General features: G+C 40.2%; 1 protein-coding gene across 1 annotated transcript in view; it reads right to left on the reverse strand.

Moving 5' to 3' along the window:
* The window catches only part of ADAMTSL1 (ADAMTS like 1), a 176,455-nt gene that overhangs the window by 39,086 nt on the left and 124,364 nt on the right, over window positions 1-13,005 (reverse strand). The window contains exons 17-19 of the mRNA XM_085041985.1: window positions 7,969-8,148; window positions 6,254-6,407; window positions 3,906-5,046 (exon numbers count right to left, since the gene is read on the reverse strand). Coding sequence (XP_084898111.1) covers window positions 3,906-5,046; window positions 6,254-6,407; window positions 7,969-8,148 — 1,475 coding nt within the window. The remainder of the gene's footprint in view (window positions 1-3,905; window positions 5,047-6,253; window positions 6,408-7,968; window positions 8,149-13,005) is intronic.

The raw sequence follows: 13,005 nt of genomic DNA on the forward strand, positions 1-13,005 counted from the left end.
GAGATTGCCTAATATTACACCTTATAAAACACGAGGATGCATAATTTGCTTTTTGTTAATCACCTCTGGTGATGTAAATTTCTCTCTGTCAGCTTAAGTCACCTCAAGATCCAGCACAAATATTTTTAGAAATAGAAACAGTCCAGGTAGATATTAGCCTTTTAAAAAAAAAATTCCAACACAGCTCCATCTTCCTATATTTTCAACACAAATTTTAATGTCATTTTCCAGAAACAAATATAGTATCCTCTTCTTTTCAATAATTTTGTTATTTGTGCATCACAATTTGCCATAGCTGCTTTTCTTGAAAGCAGAAATTTTATTATTCCCCTTTGCATATAATTATTTGGCTGAATTCCCTATTTGCTTGTAGATGTTTTGCTATTTTTGTTAGGTGTTGAGTTGTTTGTCAGGGGTGGAAAAAAATACCAGCTGTAGCAATTTTTTATGTCACCAGCATGTATTCAGAATCTCATTTATGGACTTAAAACAATAGAGCTTAATATATAATCAGTCTCATCTCAGTATTTCTCCACACTGTATTGCCTCTAAGACAAAAATGTGTTTTGCAGGACATATATCACTTACTGTTCACATGCTGCTTCATGTCCATTTATAAAATATATTTCTGTTTTAGAGAAGTTGAATTATCAACTACCAATGGATTGCCAGTGATAGAAACTGCAGCATACTTGAAAGGCTTACTAAACAATGCATAAATTCCCAAAGAGTTTTCACTTTTAAAACTGATTCCTAAGGAACTTAATCTGAATATTCTCTAAAATATTTTCCAGCATACACAGAAGTCTACAGATGTTGGTTTAAATACTAGCAGGTTCTGAAATGGCACTCAGAACCCATGCTGTTGTTGATGCTTTGATCTTAGGAGAGTATGGACACTTCTGTTAAATATGCACTCAGGCTGAATATGCAGACACAAGTCATGGATCTTTTACTGGAACCACAGATATTTTCAACTGCTGCAGCTTTTTGTGTCATGTGTTTTTATTCTATTGAGTAACTGAAAACCATCAGTTTTTCGGGGCCTTTGTGATATCTTTTTGTGACCATACCTAGACTAAACTAAAGAGATTAATTTTTGCAAGGATAGCTATGCAGTAGGAGTCATACTTTTAGGTGGATGAAAGAGCTCATGGAATGGGGTAATGGGAATAGAGCCATACATCAACCATCATTACTGGACATCACTGGCTTGGACAAAATCCATGGCCACAATCTATAAAAGTGACTGCCTTTATCCAGTAGTTTGTGTATGCAAAAGAGGTAGCTGTCACCCAACCTAAAACCAGCAGCCTACACTCCAAAAATCACCATACCAACCAAGTACTTCTGAAATCTCAATATATTCAGTAGGGCATGACCTGAGGAACTTCAACACTGCTGGCCTTCCTCAGCAGAAGTGTCTCTCTTCAATACTGGTGCAGGAAAGCCCACCTATATTTATTTTCTTATTCCCATTAAGACAGAGGTGGGCTGGAAAATTGGTTCCTCTTCTCTACCTAGTGGCTGGCAAAGCACGAACAAAACAAACTGCAGAGCTGAAGTACAGCTCAAGCATACCAGACACCACCATATGCAGATGGCCTTGCAGTTTACAGCAATACACTGTAAGACTGCTTAGCCTGCAGCTCTCATTGACACAGCTGACTGGCAGGCACCAAGAGCATTCTGAGCCAGAAACAGAATACTGCTGTTAAAGGACACAGCACAAAAAAATCCATGACCCAGTTTTTTCACTCACCGTGATTTCTAAACTACCATAAACTCCAAAGATAAAGGTGTTGAGTTACATCTGAAGCTCAGAGCATGTTCATTTCTTCCCCCACACACCAACCTGGAGGAGCTACAGATGATGAGTACAGAAAGAAGTTCATAAAGTGGAAACTGCCTCAACATTTAAAGAAGAGTTGTTAATGAATTATCCTACCAAGTGGAAAAGAAATGGTACTTTCCTGAGTCTTTCTGTTAGAAATTTTGAGCATGCACACAAGTGAATGACTATTCAGAAACAGAACACAGCACTTAAGGCTATTTCAGCCAAACTTAATGGTGAAAAAAAGAAAAGTTGAAAAGGAGTTGTAAAATTTTATTTTAAAATATCTGAACTAAAATTTAATGAACCGTATCAGACTGTTTAATTTCAACTAAATTAATCTACCTGTTGTGATACCATGACAGCTTCTAGCATGACAAACTTGCCATTTTCTCATGAGTGTAGTTTTCAGCACTGCTCACATGTGACCTTTACGTAAAGTCCCTTCCCTTTCATGGACAACTGTACTACATGAAGTTAGATTAATTTCAAGTAGAGGAAAAAAAAGATCCCATAATAGCCCAATTCTAATGGGATATAACCACTGGATGAAAATCCATACATGAAACTTTTTTTTAGGAGTGGCATACAGATATTTTCACAGCAATATATCCAAATTAAGAGATTCTGTAAGTCCAAATCTTGATTATTACTGTGTGTGATTTCCACCAGAGACACATTCCTGTTCTTAGTGACCTCTACCCCTTCAAAAGTTACCATTTTTTGTATGTTAAATTTAATATACTTACTAGCTTTCAGAAGGAGAGGTAAATCAGATCATTACAGACAGCAATTATTTTTTTCAGTGATTCAGTAGTCAAAGTAAAGAAGGAGTTAATAAACTAATTTCATAATTGTACAGAAGGGGCAATTGTAAATCATGACTTTACTGGATGATCCAAGGGCACCACAACGGAAATTAATTTTCATCTTGACTTGGTATTTTCTCATTTTCCAGGCTGACCTTATGGGAAAATGCAGATGTCTTAGTTAAGGTTAGTATCTTGTGCACAAAGAGCTGCTAGCAGATGCCTGGACAACTTTGTTCTATTATGCTGGCTGCTGTAACTGCCAGCTACACTCTTTTCCTGTTCCTATATATTGCTTTTTCACAGAACAGAACCAATGATAAAATCCCAAGCACACGCATGAGAAAAACGTATGTTATCAACACAGTCAAGCATGTAACTAGCACTTAAAAGAATCTCTTTCTGTGTGCTCTTCCACACAAATGAATAATGTGGAATGATAGGAAAGTAAAGGCTACCTGAAGTAAAAAGAGCATAATTTTTATGGTGTACTGATAAAAGCATTTTGTTATGTCAACTTCTCATGTTACACCTGGGATCAGCACTCTGGAATTTAAACAGATGAAGATTCACCAATCCATGTGAGAAGACTAATGCTAAATGATCAGTCTGTTGAGATGACAGGACAGCTTCAAACAGCCATGAAGTGTGGTTTTACAGTTTACAGCTTTCGTAAGAACACATGCAGTAACTGGTGACTATAATGCCCCTTAGGGTTTATTCTGGGGCAGTTTTATGCATGGATATATATGTGGAAGGCCAAAGCCTCATTTCCTCCATCGTCTCTTACCCCAACCATGTTTGTCAGGCCCTGCTGGAGCACTGTGAGAAGTGCAATTCGTAGCTCCAACAGAGGATAATGTTAACAACCAATGACCAGTTTTCACATCCTCAGTACCAATCTTCACAGCAAAAATCTCCACCTTCAGATGGGAAAATAAACTAAGGCTCCCAGTCTCCATATAGAGAGTACTCTGTTGACTGCATTAGGCAGTTACCTGATTTAGTACTTTACAATCCCTTCTTTTTTACTTACTCTGACAGAGGCAAAGTTCCTGTTAGCCACACCAGTCTGACCCACTATTCAGACATTGCCAAAGAATTACTCTGTTTACCACTTCACAAGCATTTGCCTTTCTTTCCATTATTAAATCAGACTGCAGCAAAATATGTTTTGTCCACGGGACTGATAGGCAATAAAACATGGAAACTGAAGAGTCAAAATATCAATTATTTTCTTTAAAGTTAATAACATATTTTACCTATCATTGTATTTCACTTCCTCTCCATTCTTAGCCCAGCTGATGGTGGGCTTTGGGTTTCCCACTGCTTCACAGTGAAGCAGCACACTCAGTGTGCCACTTGCTAGGACCACTGTCTGTCCCAGGTGAGTGACAACCTCTGAAGCAGAAAGTTGTTGTGCTGCTGAAATCTTTCGGAGGATGGCAGGCTTCTGATGAGGCCTGTGCAAGCCATTTGCCTGGTCTACAGAGATGGGAAGAAATGTTTCAGCAGATGATGTCCTCAGGGAGCTGGTAAATCCAGAAACACGTCTATGGAAAGGGTACTCCACTGAGGCTGAATCAATTTTTCTCTTTGATGCTTTGAGGGCAAATTCCTGGTGCTCCAAGTGGCTCTTGAAAACCTCATGAGCCAGCTGCACAACAAGCTGCTCAGTGTAGATATCTTTAAGCTCCTCAGGCTGTTGTGACAAATTCCTTATGATATCATCCAAATGTTTCTGCTCTGCAACGATAGTAAATGGCAGGCTATTCTCCCAGCTCTGGTCCTCTTCTGAGGATGCATTCCTCTCTATGGATTCCTGGGCTTCCCAGGACTGCAGATTTTCCCCTGGCCAGCCCCTGAGCTGTAGCAGCCTCGAGACAATATTGTCATACCATCTGCTGGGGTTAGTAAGGTGTCCTCGCTTTTCAGCCTTGCTACCATTGAAGAAAATCCCATTGAGATGTTTATCCTCTGTTCGCAAGGCATCATTTACGCTGGCCTTTCTCATGGCCTCTTCTTCCCTAATACCAGCTGGCTGCCCAGCAATGATCTTCTTGTTGCTTCCAATCAGTTTAATTATGAAATGCTCCCGGGCTGGCCCTGCTGTGCAGGTGTATGTCCCAGTGTCTGAAGGCTTCAAATGGTGGATTTTCATGTACCCATAGGGTGCAACAGTGATGTGAGCTGAACTGACGAGCCTCTTGTCATCCTTTGCCCAAGTGATCATTGATTTCCGGAACCTCCTGGTAGGGCATCGAAGGATAACAGAAGTTTTGGGCAGCAGGTAGGCATATCCACCCACAATGAAGTGCAGTTTCTTCTGCTTCCTTGTCTGGATGTAAATTTGCTTTACAGCCATAATATGTGGGCTTTGCTTATGAGCTGGTCTGTTGTGCCCTGAAATACCATTACATTGTTAGTATGTGATACCATTAAATATAACAAGTAGTTTGCATTGTTACTGGTAGCATTTGACCAATTAGATGGTAATGGGAGAAACTGGCCACCAGTGGCTGGACAATAAATTAGAACAATCAAATTAAGAGGAATAACAAGATACACTTTAGGAATGCAAAAGTAGCCCAGAAACCAAAGAGCTAGGATCAAAAATTTTATGGGAGAGAGTAAACTTGAGTGGAAACATAGTTCTTGTTGCTAAAATACTTAAACAAAGACTGTTACTTAAGAAATGCACTGAATAGACAAGTGTTTATCATCCAAGCCTTCAAAGACAACATGATCTTTCTCACAACAGTAAGGAAGAATGAAAGTCTTGCAACCTCAAGGAGTAATGTTGAACAGAACAAAACTCTCCAGGCTAGGCTTAAAAACATAGTGAATACTATTAAAGTGCACTAGTTCAGTGTGTCCTTCCAGTTTCCAGATCTCTGTGTCAGAGATCTTTATTATGAAGCACTAAATGAAGCTGCATAGCCATGCAACATTTGTTCCAAGCATTAGTTCTAAACATCAGATCTTCTTTTCTCACTACTTAACCAACATTCAGCAGTTTCAGAGTCAAGCTGAAGCTAGGCTGACTTTCACATACCCAGCTGGCTTGCTGCAAACTAGGGAGTTGTGATGGGCAACAACAAATGCATGAAACACCAACGTAAAATACAACTAACTTGTATGTATATTTGCATGGTTCATTAGAAATCCCAGGTCACAGAGGACTCAGAGTGACATAATGAAATAATAAGTTTCTAAATGATTGTCAGCAAAATCCCTTACCAATTATTTCCTTGCAGCTGTTCTATCAGAGAGTTTATTTGCACCTGCCCTCAGGCTGCTGTGCTGTATCTCTGATCCTCTACATTCCAGCTGTGAAAGGTAGAACTAGGTTTTGGTCAGATTTTTGAGCCAGTTCTTCCAGAAACTAGTAGCTCCCTGCCAGCATATTGGCTCACATCCAGCTCCATTAGTAAAATCTGTAGCTCTTCTCCACTGGCTCGAGTTGTTCACAGACAGAAAAACCCACTCCACAAGACTGAGTAACACTAGCACAGAAGAAGGCTGTGGAGCAGGAAACAGCATGGATTTCTTAGTGGAGGACTTCCAAGCCCGTTTTCCCCAGACACTGCCAAACACCTTTTCCACTTACTTGCACAGGGGCCTAGTGCACAGGGCCTGATCAATGATGAGAATGGCAAAGGGAGGCAGAGTGAGGAATTGATGATAACAACGGCTCCGGTTTTCAGCATCTTTCTGCAAACAGCATTTCGACTCTGTGTGCCTTCTCCACAGCTCACTGAACACTTGGAACAGGATGAGAAACATTTGGGAAAATGAAAAGGGTGCTCTTGGTCACACACTCCCTTCTCACCTCCCATACCCACATTGCATATACATCCCACAGGAAAGAACAGTTACAGTTTTCAAAATGCTGCAGTGGAATAAAGAAGAGCAACATCTGACCATGAAGCTACAAACAGTGCAGGCACAGTACCGAGATGAAATATCTCTTATTTTCTGTCCTATAAGGCTTGGATTCTTACCATACTCTCGTTAGCACTCTTCTTCTGTCAGATGGTATCTCTCATTTTAATGGTACTGTGCTACAGTTCAAAGCCAGTCTTTGCACTTTATTTCTATGTGTCTGTGTCTTCTGGGTGGACAAACTCCTGTTCATGCTCTAGAGCAGACTTCATTGAGTTGCATATCACAGGTGCACTCTGGTCTGGTAAAAATCTGGCCTAAGCTTAATCTTTAAGCATTGCTATTGCAAATCTGTTTATGAATAATAAACATATGACTATTTTAGTCACCAATTAATTATCTCAACCTTGTTGTTACTACACATGACTTACACAGAATAGTACAAACCTTCTAATACCAGACTGTGGTGATGCTTGTTGCACAGGCAGGCATTGTTTGAGGAACTCCATCATGCCTATTCAATTTCATACTTATGTATATAGCATCACAGAAAATGAAATACAGGCTTTGCCTTTGCACTGGGACCTAAGCACCAGTCTGAAAAAAAAAGAGCTGGAAAATGGGTAGAGCACTGTAATTACTATCTTCTCAGCAAAAATGGCTATGCATCTCCTGGCAGAAGACTTTATGAAAACATCCACTAATTTGAGTAAAATACCCAGATCACCATATGAAGGGTGCAAGCGGGACGGCTCCGTGGGGTGATTGGCATTTCTTTTAAAATTTCCACAAGACGATTTCCACTACCTTCCATTAAAGAGGACAGAAAGACTGATGGCAGAGACTGCAAGATGTGGAATGATTTTCATGCTTGCTGGCAGAAACCATTGCCTTTGCTTTGACCTTATAAAGTCAAATTATATTTTTGTATTATTTCGCCTCGCCTCGCGCCTCTCCTCTCCCTCTCCCTCTCCCTCTCCCTCTCCCTCTCCCTCTCCCTCTCCCTCTCCCTCTCTCTCTCCTCTCTCCGTTGCAGTGTCCCCAAAAGGAAAAGACTATTGACATCAGAACATAGGACTTGTAAACAAAGAGTGATTAGCCTAGGGTAATAAGTATTACTCTTCATTGATGCCTTGGATGAACATAAGCATAGGCACGGAGAGAGACAGGGATTTATTGTTTTGAGCATGACTTGTGTATACACCAGAAGGGTCTTAATGGCTTGGCCAGATGGCTAGAGCACATCTGTGGAGGTGATCACCAAAGAGGAACGTGGAGCAAGTGAAAACATCCCCAGCCAGGATGACATGGACAGATTATAGGACTAAACTGGGCATAACATGCTTTGTGGAGTCTGACCTTATTTGGCTCCTCTATCACAATTTGCTTAGGAACTCATCTCCTAGATCTATACAATACTCATGCATATGGATAATATACCTGTGTCCAGTCAGAGAGAAGCCACTCACTGGGACAATCCTCATTTTTGCAGGCTTGCTGTGTAACAGTCCTTGGCATGGAGCAGAAGGATTCTGGCAGCTCTAACAAGCTTCCATCTGCCAGGCGCTGCTTACAAAGGATATCTCGCTTCTGGATGCCACCACCGCAGGTCTGAGAGCACTGTGGGAAAAGAGAGGCAGCCACCTTACCTCACACCTGCACCATCCCTCTTGCTGCAAACATTACTTGCGAATTAGGGTAGACATCAACACTTAGTTTTGACCAAACAGAAAATACAAAGCAAAAATTTCAGAGCCCTCCAAGCAGACTGCTTTGAAAAAATGTCAAAAATATAAAAATACTCTGGAAAGGGGAAGCAGTTTATTTTGATAACATTTAGAAAAACTGTTTCATTTTTTCTGAAACGTTCTGTTTTAAGGCAAAATTACAAAAGATATGGAAACAGTGAGTCAGCATTGTACAATGGAGGTGGAAAATTTGTCCTCTCCACTTGGCAAATGAGACACTTGTGCGTGATGTGGAGAATCTAAATACTAATGTCTCTGTCTGAGCTCTAACTGTGCTACTAAGTGTCAGAGCTAGTGGAAAAGTCTTGTCCAGCAGTAGATAAGTCAATTGAGATTATTAATACTGAGAGAACATGCCTCCCCTCTGTCTTTAATAGAAATATCCCTCTCTGCATCCATTTTTCTACTCAAACAGGGCAGGGAATTTTGAATAACCAAATTTAGTAGCTTTCCTGAATATTTTTTTGTAAATTTGGTTGCTCAGCCCTTTTTCCTGAGGATCCTTTTCCCGAGGCTCCCAGCTCTTTTCAGTCCAGCCAGCTCAACTCCTTTTCTCCTTTCTTATCACAAAGAGGGAGCTTGCATTACACTGCCATGATCTGGAGTTGCTTTGAGCTTGTGACATGGCAATTATACAAGGTGAGCAGACATTCGTATGAAAAAGTATTACAACGTATACTTAAGCAGTTAAAAAGGAAGTGTTTTAGAAAATTTTGGAGTCATGAAAGGCCCTTCTCTCTTAGATAAATAGCTGCATGAACTTTAATACTAGCCTGAATATTTGGGATAAACATTTTCCTTAAAAGGAAGAAAGGAAGGGCAGAAAAACATTTTTATATTCAGTTTGGTTTGCTTTTTAATGTGTAAAATTAGCTTTTGTCCTATTTATTTAGAATGTTACAAAGCTCAAAGGCTTCCAAAAAACTAAGCAAGAAAAACATTAATTTTCAACAGAAGAGAATGTTTATCAACCTCTCATTTGAGGACAATTCATTCCTGAGGAGGAAGAAAAACATGATTAAAAGTATTATTCCAACATTGCCTAAGGACTGTTATCACATACAAGTTACAAAATGGGTTGGATACTGTGAATACCGCAAAGTATGTTCCTTCTGTCTGTCAAATCTCAGAAGTCTCTCTGCCCTTCCAGCTCTACCAGAGACAAGTCAAAACAGATCTTTCCTCGGTTCTTGGATTTCACTTACAGGGTGTTGTCCTTGCACAGGACAGCCCAAGAGTCACACCATGTGCCTGAGAGCATTGTCCAAATGCTTATTGAACTCTGTCAGGCTGGTGCTGTGACCACTTATCCTGGGGAGCCTGTTCAGTGCTCAGCCATCCTCTGGGTGAAGAACCTCTTTCTAATACCTAACCTAAACCTCCCCTGACACAACTTCAGACCATTCCCTCAGGTCTGGTCTCTGGTCACCACAAAGAAAATATCAGTGCCTGCCCCTCCTCTTCCCCTCATGAGGAAGTTGTAGACTGCAGTGAGATCTCCCCTCAGTCTCCCCCAGGCTGAACAGACCAAGTGACCTCAGCTGCTCACATGGCTTTCCCTCCAGGCCCTCCACCATCTTCACTGCCCTTCTTTGGATGCTAGTAGTTTAATGTCCTTTTCCTACTGTGGAACCCAAAGCTGCTGCCAGCACTGGAGCTGAGGCTGCCCCAGAGCAGAGCAGAGCAGGACAATCCTCTCCCTTGCCCAGCTGGCCATGCTTGGGTGATGACCCCCAGGACACACTTGGCCCTCCTGGCTGCCAGGGCTCTGCTGACTCATATTCAGCTTTCCATCGACCAGGACCCCCAGGTTTCCATGATCTCCCATGTGGTTTAACTTCACACTGCCCTCTACTCAAGGTGTGAAACAAAGTTTTTTTCCTTACTCTCAGGAATTAATTCTCTGCTATGAATTCACAGTAAGATAAAGTACCTACAAAAGGAGTAAACATTTTTTTTTCTCAGGAGGTCTCTCAGTTTTTTCCTAAGGCCTGACACTTGAAGACTTAGAAGTGACTTTTTAAGGGATGGATTAAAAATAGCTAGGAAAACATAAGAAAATATTACCAGCTTTCCCATGGTGACTTTGTTTTCAAGCCATTGTTCTAATTTCCTTTGGAGCAAAGACAGCTCACAAGAGCTAATAAAGGATGTCGGGACTGAGACTATAGCATTTATTCAGCAATAAAACAAAGGTGGATGGAGATTTACCAATGGATGTCTCCCATTTCAGGTATGCAGAATAGGTATTTATAGGGTCTTGTAAAAATATGCACTTTGCTCCAGAAGCGCACTACTGAAAATGAGATAAAGATCTGAATGCATATAGTTAAGAAACAGAATTATTTAAAAATAAATAGTCTGGAATCTGTAAAGAGATGTTTAAAAAAATATCTGTAATGTTATAACACTGATAATTATTGTGTGTTTATGTGCCACGAACACTGGGATTTTGAATGGCATTTAATTCAGACAATCCTTCCTTACAAGAATAATAGGGCTTGGAAAAGAAACTGGCCATTACAGTCTAAATCTTTTGGGGGGTTTTGGCTTATTGGCATCAAACCTGTATGAGGGAGTGCTCTTAAAAGCACCACAAACTCCACTGATGAGGCCAAAGAAAGGTATTGAAACCAGGCTGTGTGAAGAACAGATTTTACCCTTTCATATTTGTGAAGCTTAAAGGGCCTTCTCTAAGGTGAGGAAGGCACCTTCCTGCAGGGCCCTTCATCTCCCTGTATGGGGGGAATCCTCTCAGGAGCCTGGGGAGAGGGAAGGTGTTGTGTGTCTCTTAACGCAAGGAAAGAAATCCTTCTGCAGGTTTTCTTCTGCTGGAGGGATCCACAGCAGTTTTACTGTATGACTGGAGGTCACCTCCAGAAGTTGTCTCAGCCCCTCACATCCTGTCCAAATGTTTTTTTTTTTTACACATCTCAGAAGCCAACAGCTGTAATAATCCTGAAGTGTAATGCACAAGCCTCATGGTGCAGGTTTTCATGTGGGAAACCTGCATTAGACTGAGCTGCAAGGTCTGGCTTTCCTACAGGGTGGAAATACTTGTAAAGATGATGGCTGCAAAGAAGGAACACAGATGTCCTTAAAGAATGAGAGAATGGAAATTGATGTTGATGGATTATACTTTTTTTTTTCCTGGCATGGTACTAATTTAAACAGAAGCAGAAGATAGTATGTAGAGAAGCACATTTTTTGCCCTGTTTTCCTCTGGTGAAAGGTAAGCACAGAAAATATTCAGCAACCCTGTAGTGAGCAGCTAAGTTCACAGCTGCGTTCACAGCTGCTCAGCCTGAAAAGTCTGTGGAAGTAAGGCAGAAGAGCTACAACAGGCTCTTCTATGGCTATGAATTACTGCATAGATTCTCTCTCAGCCCAGAGAAGACTCCAGCTACCACAAGTGTGAACTGAGCAGCTTGTTTTCATTTCTGATTAATGTATTTTAAGTTTTATACTTAATCAAGCTTCCTCCTCACTAAGATCTGCTAAACCTTTCAAAGAGACAGCACTTGAGAGCCCTTGAACATTCACAAAAATTATTTTAGACAGGTGGAAGTATGAATGCTTACATGGTTGAGAAAGATGTTCCAATCTTGAAAAAAATCTGTTTGAAATAGCTCTAGCAGAAACAATTTTGATACTGTTCTAGTGTGGCCTATAGCTAATGGTCACTGTTAGCAGAAAATAAATTTTTCTGTGTACTATAACATATATCTCTTCTGATTATCCATATTTACAGATAATTGCTTTCTGTAAGGACTGTGGGCAGTTACAGGGTTTTAAGAAGCATAGGTGCTCCTTCTAGCATATCCTAATTTTAAAATGCTTGACTTAATTATGTTAGTAGTAGTAGAATACTGTTTGCTATTTGCAAATATAACAATTTTTATTACTATAGCCCAGACACTTTCAAAAGTACAGCTAAGTATATGTGTGTGTGTGAATATCAGTAGACAAATTAAGCATGAAATAATATCACTGAATTATTTTAAACATAGGACTAAAGGTGTAGGCTAGTTATCTAGCTTTGACAGAACATCAGACTGGCATAAATTTTGTTTTGCTGGGTTGGTTGCCCAAACCCAAAGCTCTTCCAGCTTCACGTACATTAGGTGAGTACATTAACATCTCCCTGGTGGTTAAGTAAAGACCAGATTTTATATACAGACAATGAACAGGTATATGTAAACACTATGCAAAGCGCTCATAGTTTTCACATAGGATAGAATGAAGACTTGCACACATCAAAAATGAAGATTTAAACAGGTGTTTTGCTTGCTCCTACAACACACAGCAAATTTTTCCTTTAGTCTTGACAACAGTGCAGGATCCTTTCTTCCTGTGCAGTATTACAATTATTTAAAGAAGCATTGTCAAGTCTTTTGAATTACATGAGTGTTTTCATTTGCAACCAGATGTCAGCAAATTAACTAATTTCAGGGTGCTTTCTAAAGATGGAAAGCCTTGTAGAGACCCATTATGTAGACAGCAATTTTTATAATTAGTGTAATAAAGCATCCATCCCCCAAAGAGAAATGTTTAACACACATCTCTTACTCTGAAGGATGAGGAGTGTTTCATGTCCTAAACTAAATTATTCTTTGAGAATGTATGGAATACTCAAAATGCTTTAAAGATTCTTTTATCCTTATCCTTCTAGTTTAGTATTCCTGGAAACCTTGACATAGCTAACACAAGTCCACTCACTGCAGCTGAC

This window comes from Lichenostomus cassidix, chromosome Z (assembly GCF_008360975.1).
Source record: "Lichenostomus cassidix isolate B80296 chromosome Z, HeHo_3.0, whole genome shotgun sequence".
NCBI lineage: Eukaryota > Metazoa > Chordata > Aves > Passeriformes > Meliphagidae > Lichenostomus > Lichenostomus cassidix.